The 25,821-nt window shown below is 35.8% G+C and overlaps 1 protein-coding gene across 1 annotated transcript in view; it reads left to right on the top strand.

Moving 5' to 3' along the window:
* LOC132428591 (sodium channel protein type 2 subunit alpha) overlaps positions 1 to 25,821 on the top strand; it is a 94,135-nt gene that overhangs the window by 6,980 nt on the left and 61,334 nt on the right. The window contains exons 4-12 of the mRNA XM_060016658.1: positions 6,653 to 6,742; positions 7,472 to 7,600; positions 7,989 to 8,080; positions 9,151 to 9,423; positions 12,376 to 12,439; positions 13,998 to 14,139; positions 14,281 to 14,487; positions 16,271 to 16,558; positions 21,501 to 21,848. Coding sequence (XP_059872641.1) covers positions 6,653 to 6,742; positions 7,472 to 7,600; positions 7,989 to 8,080; positions 9,151 to 9,423; positions 12,376 to 12,439; positions 13,998 to 14,139; positions 14,281 to 14,487; positions 16,271 to 16,558; positions 21,501 to 21,848 — 1,633 coding nt within the window. The remainder of the gene's footprint in view (positions 1 to 6,652; positions 6,743 to 7,471; positions 7,601 to 7,988; positions 8,081 to 9,150; positions 9,424 to 12,375; positions 12,440 to 13,997; positions 14,140 to 14,280; positions 14,488 to 16,270; positions 16,559 to 21,500; positions 21,849 to 25,821) is intronic.

The following is a 25,821-nucleotide window of genomic DNA, read 5'->3' as shown; positions in this document are numbered from 1 at the left end:
TCTGGTCAAGAAAGAAAAATGTAGTTACTTGAGCTTGGGACAACATTAGGTGGAGGGATATGCTGGGTAAAATCAAAAGTGTGGATTTGAACATATATATTTTTTTTTGAGGGGTCTATTAGACATTCAGTGGAGGAGTTGAGAAGTTAAATGGAAATACAAGTCTGGAGTTCAGAAAAGGGTTGGGCTGGAGGTATAACTAGAGATGTCAGTGTATGGATGGTATTTAAAGTGATGGCAAAGACCTGAAACACTCCAAATCACACAATAATGCAGAACTACCTATCATTCATAAAGGGTAGGAAAATACACAGCTTTTGGTTTCAGAAAACCTGGATTCAACCCCCACCTCTGAGATTTACTTACTGGCTCCATGACCTTGGGCCAAGTTACTCCAACTGTTTTGAATCTCAGTTTCTCCATCTATAAAACTGCAATCGTTATTTATACATCAGTAATAATAACTACATAAGTACCTGACACCATGACTAACACTTGGTAGGAACATGATAACTGGTAGCCAGGACAGCTATTGTTGGTAGTAGTAGCTACAATTCTAGGAGCAGCTGCTGCAAGATTAGCAAAGGAGCACTCTCATATTGTTTAAGGAATTCCACAAAGAATTCTGTACAAATCTCTACTGTTTTGAGGCTTGATTTTGCAAACAAAATGTTTATACAGCACCAGAGTTAGGAGCTGTTAATCGACCAAAACATAATGGGGTCAGTTCCAGCCTTCTCATTTTGCAGATGAGTTCATTGAAGCCCACACATGTTTAGTCTTTTTCTAAGACTACATTTTATATAAGTGGCAGAGCTAAAATTTCAGGTTAGGTCTTTTGCAATTTCCATCTAACAGAAGAAAACTGATTTCTGAACCCTCGGGTATAAATAATGTACTAGGGGCATTGCCAGTATCTCTGTCTCTGTGTATTTCAAAGGTTATTTTCAGTGGCTCCAACTTACTATTTCATTAAATAGGAAGCGAGCTTTTTAGCTCATCCCAAAATTATATGGTATCTATGTAGAAATTAAAAAATCACGGTTTTCATCTATGTAGAAATCAAAACCCCAAAATTATATAGGTCTAAGGGAAAGGAGGGTAAACAGCTTATGATTTCTATTTTTCCTGCTTTAATGCTCAAAAGTTATCACATAGTTAGGAATTTGTTAATAACAAAATTAAACAACTCAAGAGTTAACATTATGTGTGTGTCACATATATATGTGACATTTAGTCAATATTTCTGCTGTCTCACAAATACGCATCAATATGTAGAAAGGCCTGTCTTACTTTGCTTTGAATTCTCCATTTTTATGTTAGAAAACCTCTTACATAAAACTATCTTCTACCTCTAGTTCGTATATATTTTAAGTTGAAAATTTCTCTGCAACTTCTCTGGATATTATGTATTATTACAAAGCCCCTGGACAGAACAAACGATGTCTTCTCCTTAAGAATAACAAAGAAAAAAAAGAATAACAAAGAAACGCCCTACATTTTTATGTTAAATAAACAAATGATTAATAGTAATAAAAATGACTGTATCCTCTAAGAAAAGTATTAGTACTCTTATCTGCATTTACACAAGAAAAATGAGCCTTAAAGAATTAACTTGCTGAAGCCCATGTGTTTGGTAAAGGATGCATCTGATCCACAGTTCATCACTTTAAAACTCATGCTGCTTCATCCTACCTACATGGATATAGGGGTAGACATCTAGTTTCCATGTCAAAAGTTACATAAACCATTTTCAGTATAAACTTGAAGTCTTTCCTCATCTTACACACATAGGAAATATTTTAGACTTGCCAACTGACGGGTTAGTATCAATCAAAAGGTTAACACATTTTTATTAATACCTGGTATAGAGAAATTAATAGATTTTAAAATCCTTTTTTTCCTGATATTATATGAGGTTAACTACCTCTATTTTATTTTATATACAAAGTCTCTTAAGGAAATACTATTCTAGGATTCATTGTTCTTTCGAAAAATGTACTTTAGTTGATGTCATGGAATATATATTTAGAAAATAAATATATGCATTTTGTTACTAGTTCTAACCCCTTGAAATCTACCTTGACATGGAGTTTCTATACTTTTTCAATGTATGGTATCACCAATACCATGTCTACATTTTTTTCCATATTTGTATATTTGTTATCATTATCTGAAATCCTACTATTTCAATCACTCACAAACTCGGAGAATCTTAAAGATATGTGACTGATAAAATACATTTATAGTGATTTTAAAAAGTAATGGGTTTTGAAACTCTCTATTTAGAGATTATCTATTAAACTAATAGCATAAAAACCTGACTCTAGTTATCTCTTATTTGGTTTAAAAGCAAAATAGTTTTATTTGCTTTCCTTTTTGAGCATCTGTCAGGATCTTTAACTTAAGCATATTTTTATTATTAAAATGATAGTCATACAATGTGAAAAACATGAGTTTGAGTGTAATGATTTATTAATTTTGACTTACTGGGTAATATTCACTCTTTCTATTATTTATTAATATTTGAATATATTTTTTACGTTATTATATGTACTTAATTTTTACCATTATAAGGAGTAAATATTTTTAAGGGTCATAAAACCATGGCTTAGTCTGTTATGTGACATAAATCTCATGAGGCTATCAATTTCCACTTTATATTTATCCAGTGTTCTCTCTTTCAAAAAAAGTGTAGAAACTTGTGAACTTGATATATGTGAAAACAAATTTCATGCTGTATTTCTGATCCATATTAATAAATATAGCATTAAAAAGGGAAAATTTACTTCACTTAGTAATAAACAATCTTCCGAACTGACATCATTCAATAGTCAACGGACACTGCAAAATGGCAAGGGTATGGTGGTGAACAATAGAGACATGGCCCTCGTGAAGTTGACTGCCTAGCAGAAAAAAAATCAGTGTTAAAATTAGTCATTGGAGGAATGGTATCAGGTGCTACAAGTATGTATTACTGATAGACCTAATCAGGAAATGTGCTATTGTGCACAGCATTTCACTGAAAATAACTTTTAATCTGAGTGCTGGAGAAAAAGTTGGAATTGGCTAGGTGAAGTAGAGAGCATGTCCAGGGAAAAGAGGTGATATTTGCTAAGATCCTGACTTGAAAAAGAGCTTATTTAATTCCATGACCTAAAACAATTGCAATAATATTGGACTGGGGAGAGTGGAATGAAGAGTAAAGAAGCTGAAATTGGAGAAGTAGAGAGGAGTTAGATCTCCTAGACCCTTCACTCTTTGTAAGATATTTGATCGCCATCCTAAGGTAGTGGAAAGCTATTGAAATTACATTTACAAAGGTCATTTGGTACAGTATGCAGAAAGGATTGAAAGGAGTCAAACATGGATTCAGAAAGACCAGTTTAGATGAAATTGCAGTAATCTAGGTTAGATTTGATGGACACCTGGGCTATGTAGTGATATGAGGATTGGGGGAAAAGTTCACTGAATCCAGGCATAGCAGGTAGAATTGACAATATTTGGTGTTAAGTTGAATGTGGAGGTTTAAGGAAGAGAAAAATGCAAGATCACCCCTAGGTTCCTGGCTGGATCGTGAGCCATTTTCTGTGATACAGAGATGTCAAAGGGGCAGTATTTTAGAGGAGCAGAGGAATAGGATGGAAAGAGTTTTAGTTTAGTTTTAGAACTGAAAAAATTTGAAGTGTCAATGAAATGAGTAAACATAAATGCAGATGTAATATGTACAATTGGGTACCATGGACAGTTGAGTTCAGAAGAGAGGGCTAGTCTGGAGAGAAATACTTGAGATCAGTGGGCATGTAAATGTACTTGGAGCTATGTATGTTGATGAGCTTTACTAGGATAAATATAGCAGGAGAGGGAAAAATGGCTTGGATATCCGATGTCCTTTTCAAAAAGGGAAATATAACATTTCAAAGGTTACAAAAAAATTGTCCATGAGACATGAAAAATCAAGGGATTGGGACTTCATGAAAGCAAAAATAAGAGAACATAATGAAAGGGGGAAGAATCATGCTTGTCAAATGCTGCTGAGAGAGCAAGTCAAATAAGAGCTCAAAATTATCCTTTTGTTTTCAGGGACAAAACATGAAGATGTTTGTCTTATTTAGAAAGAAAACTGGTAGGCTAAGGAAGTGATAGATAAATGAGGGAAAGTAAAGATAAACATCTCTTCCAAGAAGTTTGGCTGTGAAATGGAAAAGAGAAGTAGTTAGTAGTAAGTAGTTAGAGGATTGTGGGTTATAGGAAAGTATTTTCTTTTTTTCCTCCAAGATGAGAGAGACTTAAGCAAGTTTGTGCTGATAGGAAGAGGTAGATAGAGTGGGAAGTGTTAAAGGTAAGAGAAGGAAGAGATAAGAGATTTCTGAAGTGTTCTGGAAAGGTAGAAGGTGTCCAGAGTATGAGTAGAGGGATTGAAAACTCCCCCCATTGAAACAAGAAGGAGGAAAGGATCTTATTACAGAGAGGTTTGTCAATTTGGGGGTGGGAAGTAAAGATATGGCATTCTGATCCTATCTCTTCTCTCAGTGAAGTAGGAAATAAGGTCATGAGTTTGAAACGGGGAGGGAAGGAAGAAGATTGGAGATCAGAGAAGAGTGGAGAATATTTGGAATTGTCTTTGCAGAGTAGGAGGTGCAGTGAGGTGGAGAAATATTTAGACTGTGTTGAGTGTGGGTGAGGCTGGGAACCATGTATTTTGAATGGCGCCAACCGACCAAGGGGAGTCATTTTCTCCAGTAGAGCCTAGCAGCCTAACAGACACAGAGGATCCTCTAGTTTTATATACTAATAGCAAGTCATCTTTAATTTTGTCTTACTCTTTGTTTCTTTGTAGCAATAAAGGAAAAATGTTTCTTCTTTGAAATGGTGTTTTTCTGTGTTCTCTAGGTTGTAGTGCCCTCATGTGGCTGATCCACACCATTCACTTATGACTGTTTTCATGTGGATGCATTTTAACAAGCTGAGAATCAAGCATGTGCCTTGCATCACTGCCAGTCAAAATGAAAACTCAATGATTGCTTTGACTAAAGTCAGTTGCGGGTGCAAAGAAGCTTCCTTTATAGATTAACACATAATACATAACACAACATATAGATAACACAACACTATTCTATTTTACTACACTTAAAATCGTGCTGATATTTTACTATGTGTAAGTAATGTGAAGATTTATAATAAAAATAAAGAGTGAGGGCTTCCCTGGTGGCGCAGTGGTTGAGAGTCCGCCTGCCGATGCAGGGGACACAGGTTCGTGCTCCGGTCCGGGAGGATCCCACATGCCGCGGAGCGGCTGTGCCCGTGAGCCGTGGCCGCTGAGCCTGCGCGTCCGGAGCCTGTTGCTCCGCAACGGGAGAGGCCACAACAGTGAGAGGCCCGCGTACCACAAAAAAAATAAATAAATAAAAATAAAAATAAAGAGTGAGAAGTGATATTAATAGCATTTATTCACTGGAATTTTTATACAGTTTCTAAATCTATATTGATAAAGCTCTTGTTTTGCATAAGTACAGCTGAATCCTTCTTGTGCTTTTTATTAACTATGAAAGAAAGTTATTTCAAGTATTACTACTGAAAGTTTTCTTAAAGAGCTTTTGTTGCTGTTTTTCAGTATAAAGGAGAGTGAACTGCATTGGCTATGTCTACACAGGCAAAGTGGGGTAGAGTGAAACAAACCACATGTTTCTTATAAGTAGTGTTCTCTATGATTTAGGAAATTAAGAAAGTAATTTATTGAGTATCTACCATGTACAAGGCACATTAAGTTGTAGGAGGTTTAATATATTTTAACTAATTTGATCCTGACAGCAATCCTGTGGAATGGTTATTCTTTCTCCCTTTTATAGCAAAGTGAACCAAGGCTTAGGGAAATTATAAGTAATTTGGCCACAGTTACAAACCCAAGAAATGTCAGTACTAACACCAGCCATCTTCTCTTACTATTCAGAATTTAACGAGCAATCACTGTATATTATATATTCCACTTAGAAAGAATTTTATTGAAGATATTCCACTCAGATGACCCTTAGGATGGAGTTATAATGCATTCAGTTACAGTCGGCCCTCCCCATCCATGGGTTTCATATCCATGGGTTCTACATTCGCAGATTCAACCAACAGTAGGTGGTGTACAGTGTTCAGGATCCATGGTTCCTTGAATCTGAGGATGCAGAAACCATGGATACAGAGGGCCCACTATGGGACTTGAGCATCCGTGGATTCTGGTATCCGCTGCAGGTCCTGGAACCAATCCCCCACGCATACTGTGGGACGACTGTAATTATTGGTATTCTCTTGTTGAATTTTTGTCAGAGTTTTCATACATGCTGAGCTTGCACTTCAGTCGTTGAGTCTGTCGTTAAAGAAAGAAAAAAACTTAAATTGATAAATTACTTACCAATGAGCTAATTTCTTTTCATTTAATCTTTTTCATTACTAAAATCACATAAGTAGCCTCCAAATAATTGATGGCTTGGCCTGACATGACTTGGTTATGGAGTTGTTAAAATTACAGAAATGGAAAAAGCAAACTCAATAATAAAATAATAAGGGCATAAAAGTTCTAAACTTCATGGTGGTGAAAGACATAATGGTGTATGAAAGTGAAATTTTCCACTGAATTTTGTCTTCCTTGACGGTATTCTTCTACTTTATTCAATGTGCTCATTATGTGCACTATTCTTACCAACTGTGTATTTATGACCATGAGTAATCCTCCAGACTGGACAAAGAATGTGGAGTAAGTAGAAGATTTTAAAAAAATCTTGCAATATTGTTGTCCCTTTATGTGCATTTAACATCTTGAGACCTCATCAGTTTCTTTAGCAAATCATACTAGCTACTACAAACCAGTTAGACAGTGATTCAAGTTCATTTCAACCACTGATTTTCTGTAGGACAAAGCTTGCACTGGCTCATTAAGTTGCTCCAATTACTGCACTGATTTGACTGCCAATATTTGTAGCTCTTTATCTTCCTTATGAGTCTCACACTCTTTCAAAGGTAATCAGTGATTACTAATATCTGATGATAAAAATTATACCTAGTTTGTATGTTCTTTTCCTCATGGCTATCACCTTTCTGTTTTATTGGTATATATTTCATTGCTGTTAATGATGCACATTTTATTAGACAAAAAAATCTTCATTTATTTTTGTTAATAACTATTTCCTTAAATTTGACCAAAACTAGTGTATTTCGGGTAATATTTTCATATAGAACCATATTATTTGGGCTTTCAGATGAAGTAGTGTAGCAAGTACAATACTCATTTATAGTCAATGAGAATGTCTTTCAGAAGGTAATGTTTCTTTCTTCCTTAAGTACTACCTAAGGTCTACATTATAGGGAGACCAATATAGAACTATATGGAAGCCTCTAATTTGTATTTGTTGTTTTTCTCCTTTAAGATATGTACATGTAAATTACCTACTAGATCTTTAATGTGGGCTTGGCTATTTTCTCTCAGGTACACCTTTACAGGAATTTACACTTTTGAATCACTTATAAAAATACTTGCAAGGGGCTTTTGTTTAGAAGATTTCACATTTCTACGGGATCCGTGGAATTGGTTGGATTTCACAGTCATTACTTTTGCGTAAGTATCTTAATACATTTCCTATCCAGGAAGAGTAAATCATTAGTGGGAGCCTATACTGTATTTCTCCTTGGTGGTTTCCCTTAACAGATCAAGCATTTTTCTTGGTTATTATGTGAATTTAGGATATTTTTCTTCCAATCAGATTGTGCACTTTGGAGAAATTAGGGACTATCATAGTAAATTACATGGCTTTGATTTCAATTAGTGCTGTAAAGCAATAAAATAAATTTCCCAAGTAACAGAGATTATGATTGATGACAGTGCCATTTTTCTCTTAATTGGGAAATCTGATGGCAACACTCATTGAAGCTGAAAGATCTTGATGAAAGACCAACTTAGACTTAGATTTCCCTAAATTCTGAATAACTCTGATTTAATTCTACAGGTATGTAACAGAATTTGTAAACCTAGGCAATGTTTCAGCTCTTCGAACTTTCAGAGTCTTGAGAGCTTTGAAAACTATTTCTGTAATTCCAGGTAAGAAGAAACTGGTATAAGGTGGTAGGCCCCTTATATCTCCAACTGTTTCTTGTGTTCTGTTATTGTGTTTGTGTGTGAACTCCCTATTACAGATATGTGACAGAGTTTGTGGACCTGGGCAATGTCTCAGCGTTGAGAACATTCAGAGTTCTCCGAGCACTGAAAACAATTTCAGTCATTCCAGGTGAGAGCTAGGTTAAACACCGAGGCTGACTTTAGCAGCATTGGTGCTACAATCACAGCTTTTGTGCGTAAGCCTTGTTGCTTCTCACCTATTGCAAATAAATTTGTAAAAAAGCAAGAATCAGTACATCATATTTTGGGTGGATTTGATTCTTTGCTTTTACTAGTTGCTTTCTTTAAAATGATCTGTTCTAAATCAGCCTTTGAGTTTAACAAGTTTTTGCATGAGGCATTTGCAGTAACAGGCTACATGGTTTGTATCCTGTAACATCAAGCTTTCTGCATAGAAGCTAAACTGTAAGGCATTCAAACTGCTGCAGATTTGACCAGTTAGGTCTAAAACTGGTAATTTTCTTAACTTCAGATAAATGAAAGAGCAAGGGATAGCATGAGTGCTGCATGGGGCTCAGTTTTCAGATGTCTTCCTTTTTTAACCCATACTCAAGCTTGCAGAATTCACAAATATATAACCTCATAACTCAGTGACTTCAAGATTTCTTACTACTTTATTCATATAGATTTTTATAAAATCAATAAGAGGTTAGGGAGTAAGACATCTGCAAATAAAGGCAAAAAATTTATACAAGGTTGATGTTTAAGCATGAATAACAAAACCATTTCTTTTGCTCTAAGGAGTATTTGGAAATACACTTTTGGTTTATTTCCATTCACGGTTTTCTAATGAACGTACAAATTCTGCTTTCATTCATTTTCACCGGCTAGCAGGCTTTTCATGAAAATGTTATTCGATCACAAACATTAAACTAATATTGTTGGCATTCTGCATGACATCTTTATTTTCCAGGACAAGCTCATGATGTTTTTGTCTGTGAAGTAGCTGTCGAATAGTATATTTAAATTCCTCCCTTTGATTTTATGTGTAGGCCTGAAGACCATCGTGGGCGCCCTAATCCAGTCAGTGAAGAAGCTCTCAGATGTAATGATCCTGACTGTGTTCTGTCTGAGCGTGTTTGCACTAATAGGATTACAGCTGTTTATGGGCAACCTGCGAAACAAATGTTTGCAATGGCCCCCAGATAATTCTTCCTTTGAAATAAACATCACTTCCTTCTTTAATAACTCATTGGATGGGAATGGTACCACTTTCAATAGGACAGTGAGCATGTTTAACTGGGATGAATATATTGAAGATAAAAGTAAGATATACTCTTTTGACCATTAAGCTGTTTAGTCCTTTAAATATTAAAATATATATATAGTGAAAATTGTCTCAATTTTGATGTGAACCAAATTACTTAGACCAATTTAAGATAATATATATGATACAGAAATCAAATGGTATCTTACTCCTTTTTCCTTATCTTTCAATCAACGCGATAAAAGTTACCATTTGAAGATGTGTTCTTTTCCTAAACCAGTCTTGACAGCAATACAGTATAATGCTTTATAAACAAAAATATTCATTTGTTGGGGATTGATCAGGAGTTTTCAGTCATCTTAATAAATAAATCAGTAGTTTGAACTATTCAATGTATTTTGCTGAAATGGATTATTAAGAAGACTGAGGAAAAAATAATCTGGCCCTATTTGGTTTGACTCAATGTATGTATTGAGTGCATATGATGTATCTGGAAATGGAGAAACTAAGATGAAATCTGAATTTGTGTACTCATCAGAAAGTTAAGCAACCTCAGTCCAGCAAGTTACTTATTGATGAGAAAGTGTAAACCCAAAGCCTACCTTTATAATATTCTTATTCCAGTTTATCTCTTTGGTATTAATCATTGTGTTAGAGTTGTTTATCAATACAGTTTGATTTTATTTTATAGATGGACATCAGAATATACTTATGATTTAGTATAACTTCTTATCATTGAAGCCTGCCCCTCTGTCATTGGAATGTCCAAGTTCCTCCCTCTCTTTTTTTTTTTTTAAATTAATTTATTTTATTTATTTATTTTTGGCTGCGTTGGGTCTTCGCCGCTGTGCGGGGCTTTCTCTAATTGTGGAGCACGGGCCCCAGGTATGTGGGCTTCAGTAGTTGTGGCACATAGGCTCAGTAGTTGTGGCTCACGGACTCCAGAGCACAGGCTCAGCAATTGTGGCATATGGACTTAGTTGCTCCGCGGCATGTGGGATCTTCCCAGACCAGGGCCCGATCCCATGTCTCCTGCATTGGTAGGCGGACTCCCAACCACTGTGTCACCAGGAAAGCCCCCCTCCTTCTCCTTGTGCAATTAGCTAGCCTACTTCCATTGATCTCTTGATTATCAATACTCCATTGGGATACTTAGTCTGAGGTATCCTTCATGGTTTTTAGAACCATGTGAAATTTTATCACTTCTCACATTATATTAATGTTTTATGAATTAGTATTCTCATGAAGATTTTTACTGAAGAGATTAACATTCTTTGGACAAGTGAATAAATAAAACAAATGATTTCATTATTTATGAAATTTCCCATTTATTAATGTTATAATAACAGCACAGTGACAATCTTTGCACATAAATCTTTTCTCTATTTCTGATTGTTTCCTTCAGATAGATTTCTATTAGTAGAATTTTGGGGGGTTAAAGGGTATGACGACATTAAGGCTAGGGAGACATAGTGTCATATTGCTCTCCAAAGAGGTCAGACCACTATATACCTCCTATAGCAGTGGCCATCTTACTGAATTCTCATTAATATTGATTATTACCATATTTTAACATCTTCTGATAGAAGGAAAAGTGTATCCTCTTTTTAATTATTAATGTAGTAGAATCTAAAATTGTTTATTAGTATCATTAGCAAGTTATATATTTAATGTAATGTGAATTATCTGTTGACATTTTTACCTGTTATTCTATCAGGTGATAGTATATTTTGGGAAATTCATAAGATCTCTATAATTTATCAAGTATGTTAACATTTTGACTTTTTTTGGCGAATATATTCTCCAGCTTGTTTTTTCTTCTTATTGTTTGTTTTTGATCCCTAAGTGATTCTAATTTTTAGGCAATCAAGTCATCAAATTTGTTTTCTTTTTTTCTATAGTTAATATTATAAAATGCTTCTGGATTCAGAAATAATAAAAATTTTCACCTAGATATTCTGCATGTAAAACAGCCACCTATATATTCTGCATTTAAACAGCCACCTGTATAGTCTAGATTGAAAAGAAAACCTACATATTTTTATATTATATTAATGGACTTGTCTTTAAATCTTTAATCCCTAAATATCTAGAATGATTTTTTGATATATGTTATGAGGTAAGGATCTAAAATTTTTTGTGAAACTATGACCCAGATTGACCTACATAATATATTAGGGTATTCCTTGAATATAGGCTTTTAAGTATTCCTGAAAACTATAGTAAAATTTTTTTGTGGGGGTTATGTGTGTGTGTGTTTTTTTAATATATATGTGTCTGTATGTTTTTGTATGTGAATATGTAAATATGTATGTTTATATATGTGTATGTTTCCTGAGATCATCTTTGCAACTTATTAAATTTATATATAAGGTATTCCTTAAGAATAAAAAAAAGTATACTTAGAAAATACATATCTCCAAAGAAGCAAATTTATCTTGAAAGACAGTATTCAAGCCAAAACTCAAAGCAAAACACTTACTTACAGTATCATGGAAAGAGCAAACAGCTCAGTCCACTTTTCACAAGAAATTAAGTTAAAATTGGTAGGGAAAACAAAGGTCTGAATCTAGTTTGGGTCCAGGCAAAGCATAGTTGTAAAATAAATGTTATTTCATGGCAGCATTTAGAAGCAACAGGGCTTTCCTATCTCTCACTTTTTGTGCCAAACAGCCTTAATTTGACAGCTATTTTTTGAATTATCCCAAGCAATTTGAGTTTATATTTGCAATAAATTCTGATAGAGAATGCTATAATAGTTATTCCTTACCAAAAAATTTCTTTCTAAATCAATTTTCTAAACATTTGTTTAATCAAAAATGTTTTTTGATATTTGTTTAATATTCAATTATTATTAAAATATTTTCATTTAGCCCTATATGCATTTATCATTTTATCAATTTCATCATGGTTTAAGAAAAGGTAAGCTTTGTTACCTAGGCACAATGGCTGAAGTGTTTTGAGGTGTTTTTTTTTAATGATTCTTTCTATTCTTTGCTCTTTTAAATAGGTCACTTCTATTTTTTGGAAGGGCAAAATGATGCTCTGCTTTGTGGCAACAGCTCAGATGCAGGGTAAGTGATGTTTTGTGTTGAGTCTCAGTCCACACTGTTGCATCGGCCTTAATAACCTGCTACCTTCCACCCATCCAGCCCCCGCTTGCTCCTCATTCAAAGCCCTGCGTAAATTCCACTTCACGCTGACTCTCATAATAGCTGGGATAAGTGTGGATTCTCACCTCCTTCACACACTCACTCATACGCAGCAATTATTTTTCCATACTAGGTCACAGCTAATCTTGCAAATTAGTTCAATGGAAAATATAGGGAAAAGCAGTACATATACATAAGAAGCTTAAGTTAATAGAATTCATAAGCATGTTCTTTTATAAGTGTGATATTCTATATAAGCTAATGTGGTCTCCATGGCATAAAATGTAAGATATCTAAAGATAATGTCAATATCTGAGGTGTGGTGAGTACATGTTTAGCATATTTCAGCAAAGCGGTTAACAGCATAGACTGGAGAGTTTACATGAATTCAAACCCAGACTTCACCATATAATGTCACCTCTCCTTGCCTTGATTTCCCCATGTGATAAATAGGAATAATTATAGGGTGGCTGTGAGAATTAAATGGATTAATGAATGTTTAGCTATTACAGCATTCAATAAGTACTTTTAATTATTATGATTGGCATCATGTGAATGCTTATTATTAAGAAGTATTGTACCTGGAGCTAAAGCAAGGAGGAAAATTCAGAGAAATAGTTACCTTTCTCTAGTTGACAAGATTTTAGAATCATAGACAGAAATCTAATGTTCTTTCTGTGGAAGATGATATTGTGGACATTAGTAGCTAATACCTGTAGCAAAATTCCCAATGGTATCAGCATCAGGCTTTTTATTTGGCTCATGTGATAAAGATTGTGCTGCCTTTATCTCCAGATCTTATAAGTAAAACAGACTGATTTTAACTCTTTCTCTGTACTATATTAAATGTTTTACATATGATATCATATTCAATGATTGTAAGTTTGGGAGGCAGGTTCTGTTATTAGCCCTTTCTTACATATGAGGGTTCTCCAAGACTAGCAAGTGTGGGAAACTTGCCCAAAGTCTCACAGCCCAGAAGTGTCAGGCACAATATTGAGGCCAGGTCAGCTTGATCATTAAGGTCATACTATGAAATCTTCACTCTGCAGACTCATTCATTCCTCTCAATGTGCCCCCACCATCTTTTCTTTAGCCCTCTTGCCTACCTCCACATTCAGCACACTTCTGCCTCTAGATTCTTCAGTGAAAATCAAATTTTTCCCTGTAGACTTATTTTTCTGCTCATGTTCACAAATCCCAGAAGATAGTAATCATAATATGATTGCTTTTATATGGAGACATGATAAATATAATAATGACAATCATGAATCACAGAGGAATCCACAAATAGATTTAGCAGATTCTGTTGTTATGTAAATCAGTCCACTTAAGTGCTGGGTTGAGCACTGGCTAAAGTGAGAGAAATCTGCTTTCCCTGGTGTCTCATAAAATGGATATTGGCGTCTATAAAAACAGGAAAGCCAGCCATCCACCTTATAGTTACTGACTTCCTTTCTTTCCTTTAACCTAATAACAGCCAGTGTCCAGAAGGATACATCTGTGTGAAGGCTGGTAGAAACCCCAACTATGGCTACACAAGCTTCGACACCTTTAGCTGGGCTTTCTTGTCCTTATTTCGTCTTATGACTCAAGACTTCTGGGAAAACCTTTATCAACTGGTGAGAACAGATAAAATGATTCTTCTGGGAAGCATGAAATACTGAGATCAAGAGAATTGCTATAATATACTTTATTACTTAGAGTGTGAGCTCATAACATCCTGTATAAAATTTAACAAAATATCTCTTCCATTTTTGCAGACATTACGTGCTGCTGGGAAAACATACATGATATTTTTTGTGCTAGTCATTTTCTTGGGCTCATTCTACCTTATAAATTTAATCCTGGCTGTGGTGGCCATGGCCTATGAGGAACAGAATCAGGCAACGCTGGAAGAGGCTGAACAGAAGGAAGCTGAATTTCAGCAGATGCTTGAACAATTAAAAAAGCAACAAGAAGAAGCTCAGGTATAGTAGCAAACTTCGAGCCTTTTTGTGTTTGTTTATCTCAGCTCTCTGACCACACTGTCGAGATCAGAGTCATTTAACACACAAAATCAGCAGTGGTAACTGATGTTCGAAACAAGTCATATGTATTTGGTAAGTGTTAGGAGCCTGTTTGGTTATTAGGAGATTATTATTTTGTTTTGATGATTATTTACGGTCAATAGTAATGGCATCCAAACATGATGAATTATAATGAACTTTGTTGACCTTTTTTTCTCCCTTGTGACCTTTTATTCACTCAAGCTCACAAAGTAGTTATACCTACATGCCTTCAGTCGAAGTATTAATCTTCTGAGGAAGCAGAATTCAGTTATAATTGCTTCTTCGTTAGTGTTGCTAGAGGTGGGAAAGGTCAGAAAACCAGGGTCAAACTGAGAAGATTATTTCATAGAGTCTGGAAGAAAGACAAAGACCTATTTAATATTTATTTTCTATTTCAAGTGTTTAAATGCAAGTTTGTGGATTGCATAAGGAAAACACTGGTACATAAACATACTAAATCATTACATTCTTTGCCTACCACTCTGTAAATCCTATAATTTGGACTGTTGAGGCTTCAAAATAAGGCAAGAATTTCTCTAGTTATGTTTGTTTGACTTAATGTCACTAATCCAATTGCCTATATTCGTCTTTTCTTGAATGTAGAGTACAGTTCCCTTTTAACACAGAATATCCTGAATATCAATATGTAATAAAGATCAGATAAATAAAATATACGGGGCTAGCAGCAACAATACTGAGCACTTTATCTTTCCAATAACTGAACTGTTGAAATTTACAATATCAATATGTAATAAAGATCAGATAAAATATACTGGGGTAGCAGCAACAACATTGAGCACTTTTTCTGTCCAGTAACTGTATTGTTGAAATTTACAAATTCATTCAGATGCCATGATCTGGGATTTTCTTATATACAATCTATAATCTGCTTTTGTTGTGCATTTCTTAGTGAAATAATCATTTTAAGTCAAAGAGAAAAAAGGTTTATTGAAACGAAATACTTGACTGAATTAAATTTAATAATTTAGACTGGCACTAAAAGTCATTGTCAAGTGGAAGTGTGATGGATCAGGTTAAAATAGGAAACCTTTAGGGCTTCCCTGGTGGTGCAGTGGTTGAGAATCCGCCTGCCAATGCAGGAGACACGGGTTCGAGCCCTGATCTGGGAAGATCGCACATGCCGCGGAGCAACTGGCCCCGTGTGCCACAACTACTGAGCCTGCGCTCTAGAGCCTGTGCTCCGCAACAAGAGAGGCCGCGATAGTGAGGCCCGCACACCGCGATGAAGAGTGGCCCCCGCTCGCCGCAACTATAGAAAGCCCTCGCACAGAAACGAAGAGCCAACACAGCCATAGATTAATAAATTAATAAATAAATACAATTAAAAAAAAAAGGAAACCTTTAGTTCTTAAATTCTTTCCTTATGATATTGTTTAAATCACAGAAAAAATCATTATGATATTTGAGTATCGTATTTATCTTATTAGATAATTAGAAAGTGTAGTGTGAGGCTACAGGTTGAAGATCTTCATTAAAGTCACATGTATCATCTTCCACTTTTCTTTTCATTTTAATTCTTTAATCGGTCTAATGACAATGCATTGTTTTACAAATACATACTAGAATGGAGAATCATTTTTCAAAATCACATATTCATGATACCAAAATTAAAGTAAGCAGTAACATAGATAGAGTTTTTCAAAGTGTATATACAACTACCATCTCCCTTGAACCCTTCTAGGCAGCAGCTGCAGCAGCATCTGCTGAATCAAGAGACTTCAGTGGTGCTGGTGGGATAGGGGTTTTCTCAGAAAGTTCTTCAGTAGCATCAAAGTTGAGCTCCAAGAGTGAAAAAGAGCTGAAAAACAGACGGAAGAAAAAGAAACAGAAAGAACAGTCTGGAGAAGAAGAGAAGGAAGATGGGGTCCACAAATCTGAATCTGAAGACAGCATAAGAAGAAAAGGTTTCCGTTTTTCCTTAGAAGGAAGCAGGCTGACATATGAAAAGAGGTTTTCCTCTCCACACCAGGTAAAAATATTAGATTATGTAAATTGCATTGTCATAACAAACACAATTCTTTTAAGATTTGCCAGAATTTGTTTAGATAAAACTGCCTTCTTCCTGGATGGCACAATGCTTTCAGAATGGTAATGATCATTGAGTGTTTTGGTTATTACCTCAAGGAATTTGTGAGTTTTACGACTTTTTGGAATTCAGGAATGCATTTTTAGAGCATAGATCCCACTGGGCTTGGGAAGGCTTGTGATTCTGAGACTTCTCAGGGCAGTTTTCTACATGAGGAATAATCAGCAGATGATTACTGTCCCTTCTTAGCTGTGGTGCCTGGACCCAGTGAATTGTAGGTTTTCTGAGTGACAGGTTCCTAAAAGTGAAGAGTGGATTCTTTCAGACCATCTGTGCAGTTGTTCCCCTGCATGTGTGAACTTCATATGAGGAGTGTATTCTTCGTGTCCTTGTTTCAAGGGAAACCGAAGCAAAATTTTTCTAAAAATGTAATCAAAAATTTTAGGTAGACATGCACTGAAGAAGATTTATGACACTAAGTAAACAGTTGTGCTTAATTGCTCTTGATTATCTTTGTCTCATGTTTAATGAGACTTGCATGAAAAGAATATCTTGGCTTACATAGTGTAGAAAATGATATCTAGATGCTTCTGGCTTATGTACCAACACAAGCTGCTGAAACTTTGAAATTTAGGATCCTTAATTGTCTTTGAAATTACCAAGAGAATTACCAGAAATACAGTTTTTCAGTAGTGAAAGCTTAATATCCATACAGTTAACAGTCACAGTTTGAACAACACCGATAACAGTGATAATAGCTAACACCTAGGTGGTGCATTTCTACTTGAAGCCACTCACTGCAGCCCTAGGGTGGTACTATAATCTTCATCCCCAATCTGCAGATGTGAAGACAGGGGAAGGCTGGTATTCTTCGCTGAGTGCCTGTTTTGTGCTTGGCATTCTTCTTACTCTACCATAATTAATGTTAACAGCCCTGCATAGTACTACTTTCACTATTTTTTAGGCTCAGTGAAGTTAAATAATTGCCCAATGTCATCTGGTTATTAAAGGTTGAAGCGGCATTCAGATTTGGCCTGACACTGATACCCTTGAACTTTCCACTGTATCAGGCTGACTAGAAAGAATATCTTTAAAAAAAAATCTTTTTTTCCCCTGGCAGTCCAGTGGTTAAGACTTCACCTTCCAATGCAGCCAGGTGCAGGTCCGATCCCTGGTCAAGGGACTAAGACACCGCATGCCATGTGGCATGGCCAAAAAATTTTTTTTAAATAATAATAATAAAAGAAATTAAAATATTTTTAAAAATCTTAAGAAACTGTTGAGGAAATTTACAATTTGATTTCATTTAAAAGATATGTATATTTAGGATTATACATGCTCTTTGTACATTTTTTAGTATACACAGTCTCACATAGCCTTATGTTTAATACATATAAATTTTTATGTCAGCCTGATTCATTCCAAGTCCAGGTAACATTATAAGATAGGATAAATTAAAGGCTTAGTGAGGTTGAATTCAAATTTGAAGTAGAATTTGTTTTTAAATAAATATCAACATTTACTTACCCCTATTCATGTTGTTGTCACAATCATTATGATTACATTAGTGGAGATACTAATCTTAATAAATGTGAATTTTTAAAAATCAAATCCCCTTTTTAGAGCATTGTTTATTTTGAAGGAAGGGAAAAGGAGAAGGAGGGAAGGAGGAAAGAAGGAAAGTAACTTACCTGAGGAAAAACTACCTAAATCTGAACTGCAAACCAACAGATACCACAGAGTTATTCCAATTTGCTTCATTTCAAGTCCTATAGAACTAATCCTAGGCAAAATAGTAAAGTCTGAAAATGTTAGGCTCTATCCCATCTGTTTCTGTAAATTTTGTCCAAAGACGTAACATTTTCCCCATACTGTCTTCTTAAAACCTCTGCTTCCTAGTTGGGCATTATAGGTGATCACTCATACAACATGTAATATCTGGCTCAAATTGATATTTGTTTCTGAAGTGGTGTGTGTATAAAAATAGAACTAAAGATTTTTATCTGATAAAGAAGTAGACAAGTAACTAAGAAGATGGAGAGGGCAATGGAGAGGCACAGAGAGAGAGAGGGATAAAGGAAGAAGAAGAAAGGGAGGGATGCTGAAATCATATTAATCCCACTTTGCAAGACCCTGTAAGTACTACTGAAAATAGTGAACCAGGTTCTTAACCTGGGTACAGTGATGAAGGGTCCATAGCTTTTGTTAGATTTTTCAAGGGCCTAAGGCCCCAAAGTATTAAAAACTATTGTTTTGTAGTGACATGATAGGCAACTGTGTTGGTAACCATTTCTACTTTCATATTGAAAAAAATATAATGTATACTTTTATCATAGGATTATAATTTTCTCAGTAGAGTAGGTGGATTGTATGAAATATTTTTTAGACTTCAATATGACTTGTTAGTGTGGGAGAAGGGAAAGAAGAAAGTCAAGATTGCAATCTCTAATGACGTCTCAGGACAACCTGAATATTTTATTTTGAAGCCTTTATAAGATACTGTTGACTTTCTGAAGTTATTATTTCCCTCCATATTTGTGATAAACGAGGAGTTTTTAGAGATCCATTTGGTATGGCAGATTTTTTTCTTACTGTCCATCCTCTATTTGTGGCATAGCATTTGATTGCTATGGATTTATGTAATCAATGTAAACAGTGGAAGTTGATGCTAACGGATGGGAAACAATCATTTTTCATATAGCTGCCATATGTAAACTATGCTCTTGTGTGGCATAATTCACCTTTGAACTTTGAGAAACACTGTGTGCAATTTAATAACATTTCTCTCCAGCCCTTCTATTGGCTCTAATTGAGGGGAGTACTTGTAGTTAAAATAAAAACTCTTACTAAGAGTGGTACGTATACATAATTTCTACTTTATTTCTTATTGCCAAGCATTTCTTATCTGGCTTCTTTTTGAGGTGATGATAACCAGTAGGTCAGAAATTCTGTAACTGTTATGTCCTTATAGCTAATTTAAAGTCCCTTGTGAAGGGAGAGAAAGGAGACATGAAAGAAATTGGATAGTGTAGGAGAAGTTTAAAAAATACTCGTATTGGGGACTTCCCTGGTGGTCCAGTGGTTAAGACTCCACACTCCCAATGCACAGGGCCCGGGTTTGATCCCTGGTCAGGGATACTGTGTGCTGCAACTAAGACCCAGCACAGCCAAATAAATAAATAAATATTAAAAAATAGAAAAAAAAATAATACTCATATGGAAACAATAAAAGAAAAGAATAATGAAGTTGATAACAGGATGATAAAACATGGGTATAGGAAAAGAAGAAATAAGTTCTGCTGTGGGAGCAGATCCGTATTCTTAGATGTGTTTCTGTAAATAATGAGTAAGATCATATAACATAAGATAGTGTTTAAAGATCATAGACATTTTATAGATGTTTATAGATGTTATTGAGAAAATAATTCTTTAGCTGAAAATAAAATTAAATGTATACTTATTAGTCAGGGAATGTTAAAAATATATAGGTACAAAATAATAATTTTAGTTAGCTTTAAATCCTTTGGAGATAAAAAGATGAAACTAGTAATGGTTAAATGATAAAGTTGGTATTCTATTAATAATCATAGAAATCCAACTTAAGCCAGCTTAAGCAAAAAAGAGGATTAAATTATATAAATGATATCAATGAGTAGCTTTAGGCACAGCTAGATGCAAAGGCTCAAAACATGTTATCAGGGCCAAGTATTACTCCACATCTCCAGGTTCCTCCAATATGCTGATAAGATGCCCACCATGGCTCCAAACTTACATTCAATATTTTTTAGCAACCTCAATCGAAAATGCACCTCTTTCTCAACAATTGTACAAGAAATTGGTGGCTGTCAAGGGACCATGCAGAGTCTCCTTCCCATTTTCAAACCAGGCTCTATGGCCAGAGGCATGGAATACACTCATTGACTAGACCTGGGCCATGGTCTTGCCTGGGGGCAGTTCTTGGAGATAATCGGGGTACTGTCAACAGAAAAAGAACAAATGGGTATTGGACAAACAGAAACAAGTGCTCACTAGAGTGAGGTTGTAAAAATAGACTAGTAATAAACAGGAAATGATTCGTTGTGCTCAATGGTACTATGTTTGAGAATCAAAGTAAACTGAATGATAACAGTGACATTGTAGTCATCTAGAAAATTGTCAAATGGTTTTGACCAGATACTTAGTGAAGACCAGGTTTGTAAATATGGTGCTCTTTAGATTTCTTGAGACAGAAGAGTGAAAATCAGGGAATGAATCGTACAGTTCTTTCAGCTAGATTTGTTTAAATTATTCATGAGGACTGTTATAAAATATGCAAAGGGAAGGAGAGAAGTTGCTCCTTGTACTATAATTAAACAGACCTACTAGCAAGATTGGTTTTATTTTCCTTGGTGGTGAGATCTGCATCTGGGTGTGGGCACTAGTGAACTCTTACTGGTGTAGTTTTGGCTTCAAAGGATCAAAACTTAGTTGTGTACTTAATTGCTTTCCACTGGATTGTTAAATAAGAATAGTTTCTAGAGAAGGGTCTAGCAAAGATTTCAGTTCTAGGTGCCAGAAATGAGACAAAACAGTCTTTGGGGGGGGTACTTATGACTATCTGAAGTCATGGGTAAAGTAGAAGAAAATGGTAGAAAATGAGAGCTCAGAAGATGAAAATCAAGGAAAGGAGGAAAAGGGAGAGCAAAACAAAAGACCTGTACCTTGTAGAAAGTGCCAGAACCCCACCAGCAGTTGCCACAGGAGCCCTTGCTTCCACCTGTCCAATGCCTTATCTTTGGTGAGTCAACAGCTATGAAATGAAGAGTCCAGGCTCATATTGTTCAGGATACCAGCACTTAATTCTGTTCATCTGTTTTTTGTTTGTTTCCTTTCTTGTTATTGATAGTCTTTATTGAGCATCCGTGGCTCCCTTTTCTCTCCAAGACGCAACAGTAGGGCGAGCCTTTTCAGCTTCAGAGGTCGAGCCAAGGATATTGGCTCTGAGAATGACTTTGCCGATGATGAGCACAGCACCTTCGAAGACAATGACAGCAGAAGAGACTCTCTGTTTGTGCCGCACAGACACGGGGAGCGGCGCCCCAGCAACGTCAGCCAGGCCAGCCGCGCCTCCAGGGTGCTCCCCGTTCTGCCCGTGAACGGGAAGATGCACAGTGCTGTGGATTGCAACGGCGTGGTCTCTCTCGTCGGGGGCCCTTCTGCTCTCACATCTCCCGCTGGACAGCTCCTGCCAGAGGTGAGGCCAGTGAAACCTGCAGCTGTTGGCGAGGGAGCTGTGGCTGGTTGCAGGCAGGAATGGGTTTCGATATCCACACGTGTGAATTTTACGGAGTCTAACGTTCAAAGGCCGAAATAAGTTATGAACTTACTTTGTCAAATTGTTCAATTCAGACTTTTCTCAAATGAATTAAAAACGTAGGTTGGGTCTCATAGACTATAATTAGAAGTATTCCTTCATCATTATTACTACAGAATGAAACTTGCCAAAAAGTATAGCAACAATTTATCATGCATTATGATTAGTTAATATAAGCAAAGTAAATGCAAGAAGTGATATAAATACTTATCTTAAGGATCTTGTTATCTCTGTTCCTTTAAAAGAAGAACTTGATACTTCCACTTGAAGTAGATAGTATTACTAAATACATCTAAATCTTGCAATGCAACATTCTTCCTCTTGGAAGGTCAGAGTGCTGTAACATTTTTAGCACCCAGATGACCATTGTACATCTGTGTGGTAAAGAAGCCACTCGAAGTACCTGGTAAAGTCATGTGTTGTAATTGTTAGGGCAGATTTCAATTTTTATATTACCGTCATGAATTTTTTAATTAACATAGTGGCCCTAAATCATGCATATGAAAAAGGGTTTCAACTAAATACCAGACACTTACAGGGATATGTTATTGACATTTCCTTTGTAAAACATAGGTGCTTTTTAAGTTTGGTATTAAATAAGATTTCATTTGCCAATATAAAAATATTCTAGCAATGTCATTAGTTATACTTTATAGCTTACAGAGTCATATTAAAATCTTCTCAGTATGATTTTTTTTTTTTTACACAATTCTACTCATTATAGTTGGACGAGCTCTTTAAGCTACATTAAAATCATATGGAGTCAGCTTTCAGTCACCTAATAGAGGAGATTCTTACCTTGGATTATAGACATAGCCACTGATCTTCACTTTTTTCACATAGCCTCTCCCCACCACTTTCTCCCAGAGAAATGTCCAGGTATCCTGGAGTCAGGTCAAATCATGAAAAAAGTAGAACTCTGTTGTGAAAGAAACTGGACGAATGCAAAGGGAATGTCAACTTCTCTTAAAAAATAATCATGGCTAACTATGTACTAGATACTGTCCAGAACACTTTACGTGCATTAATTCATTTAGTCCTCACAACAGCCCTTTATTGTAGTTACTAATATTATCCTCATTTTATAAGGAGGAAACTGAGGCCTGTGCATGGTGGAGCTAGGGTTTGACCCCAGGTATGCTGACTACTGAACCTACATTCTATGCGTATTGCAATATTACCTCCCATTAATTTTCTTAAATGGAAAAGAAGACATGGCCAAGGAAACAAAAACTTTCATTTTAACCCAGTGTATCTCAAAATATATTTCATCCTCAGACTACTTACATCAGAATTCCGTGGGATACTTTTCAAAGTGGAAATTCCTCATTTCCCCCTCCCTCCACCCCTGGCAACCACCATTCTACTCTCTGCTTCTCTGAGTTTGATGACCACAGAGTCCAAAATTTCATTTATGCAAGATAAATAAATTCTGGATATGTTACTATATAGTATAGGACCTAGAGCTAACAATACTGAATTGTAAATTTAAAATTTGCTAGGAAGGTAGATCTCATGTTAAGTGTTCTTACCCCAAATAGCAACAACAACAATAATACGAGGAGTGGAAGGAAACTTTAGAAGGTGATGGAAATGTTTATGACCTGACGGTGGTGATGGTTCATGGGTGTATACTTATCCCCAAACTCATCAAGTTGCGTACCTGAAATATATACAGCTTTTTACATGTTGATAATACCTCAATAAAGTGGTTTAAAGAAAGAAATGGAGATTTCTGGGCCCACACTTACTCAGACCAAAAGGCCGAGGAGAGCAAGATCAGAAATTTCTTCTGCCTTGAAAAGTATCTCACATGGTTCTTACACATAATAAAGTATGAGTATCACTGATCTTGATAAAGGTTAATTGAACAAACAAAAATAAATCCACAACTTCTTTGCATAAATACAAAGAGAATGTAAGTCTGTCAGAAGATATTTAGCATTTATCAATAATTACCAATCAGAGAGGGTGGGATAAATCTCTGAAGGCAAATTGGGGCAGTTTGAAACAAAGCCTAGTGTGATCTCTATTTCCTGCTGCCTTGTGTCCATCCTTCAGTGCTACAGTCAGGTGTGAGGCAGGGCACTGCAACATGAGCTGCAACATATGGTGTCACATGAGCTGAAAGTGCAGGCCAAAGAAGGGACTTTGCAAGACTGCAGAGAGGAAAAGAGAACAGAAAATAAAGAGCTGCAAACAAATGCCACCCTCCAAAGCACACAATATCCTACACTTTACACATAAATTCAACTGAAGCAATGTAACTTAAGAAAGAATTTCCTTGGTAATATCATTAGAGATTTTGGAATCTAGCACTAAAAATTAGACAGATATAGGATTACACATATAATTTTATATAGAGCAGAAGTGACTAGATGACCTTTAAGCGACCCTATTTTTTCTTTCTTTCTTTCTTCCTTCCTTCCTTTCTTTCTTTCTTTTCGTTTTAACATCTTTATTGGAGTATAATTGCTTTACAATGGTGTGTTAGTTTCTGCTTTATAACAAAGTGAATCAGTTATACATATACATATATTCCCATATCTCTTCCCTCTTGCGTCTCCCTCCCTCTCACCCTCCCTATCCCACCCCTCTAGGTGGTCACAAAGCACAGAGCTGATCTCCATGTGCTATGCGGCTGCTTCCCACTAGCTATCTATTTTACATTTGGTAGTGTATATATGTCCATGCCACTCTCTCACTTTGTCCCAGCTTACCCTTCCCCCTCCCCATATCCTCCAGTAGGTCTGCATCTTTATTCCCATCTTGCCCCTAGGGTCTTCATGACCATTTTTTTTTTTTAGATTCCATATATATGTGTTAGCATACAGTGTTTGTTTTTCTCTTTCTGACTTACTTCACTCTGTATGACAGACTCTAGGTGCATCCACCTCACTACAAATAACTCAACTTTGTTTCTTTTTATGGCTGAGTAATATTCCATTGTATATATGGGCCACATCTTCTTTATCCATTCATCTGTCAGAGGATACTTAGCTTGCTTCCATGTCCTGGCTATTGTAAATAGAGCTGCAATGAACATTGTGGTACATGACTCTTTTTGAATTATGGTTTTATCAGGGTATATGCCCAGTAGTGGGATTGCTGGGTTGTATGATAGTTCTATTTTTAGTTGTTTAAGGAACCTCCATATGGTTCTCCATAGTGGCTCTATCAATTTACATTCCCACCAACAGTGCAAGATGGTTCCCTTTTCTCCACACCCTCTCAAGCATTTATTGTTTGTAGATTTTTTGATGATGGCCATTCTGACCGGTGTGAGGTGATATCTCATTGTAGTTTTGATTTGCATTTCTCTAATGATTAATGATGTTGAGCATTCTTTCATGTGTTTGTTGGCAATCTGTATGTCTTCTTTGGAGAAATGTCTATTTAGGTCTTCTGCCCATTTTTGGATTGGGTTGTTTGTTTTTTTTTGATATTGAGCTGAATGAGCTGCTTGTAAATTTTGGAGATTAATCCTTTGTCAGTTGCTTCATTTGCAAATATTTTCTCCCATTCTGAGGGTTGTCTTTTCATCTTGTTTATGGTTTCCTTTGCTGTGCAAAAGCTTTTAAGTTTCATTAGGTCCCATTTGTTTATTTTTGTTTTTATTTCCATTTCTCTAGGAGGTGGGTCAGAAAGGATCTTGCTGTGATTTATGTCATAGAGTGTTCTGCCTATGTTTTCCTCTAAGAGTTTGATAGTGTCTGGTCTTACATTTAGGTCTTTAATCCATTTTGAGTTTATTTTTGTGTATGGTGTTAGGGAGTGTTCTAATTTCATACTTTGACATGTAGCTGTCCAGTTTTCCCAGCATCACTTATTGAAGAGGCTGTCTTTTCTCCAC

This window comes from Delphinus delphis, chromosome 7 (genome assembly GCF_949987515.2).
Source record: "Delphinus delphis chromosome 7, mDelDel1.2, whole genome shotgun sequence".
Taxonomy (NCBI): domain Eukaryota; kingdom Metazoa; phylum Chordata; class Mammalia; order Artiodactyla; family Delphinidae; genus Delphinus; species Delphinus delphis.
Note: the sequence above shows the minus strand (reverse complement) of the source record. Positions and strands in the feature narration are given on the sequence as shown.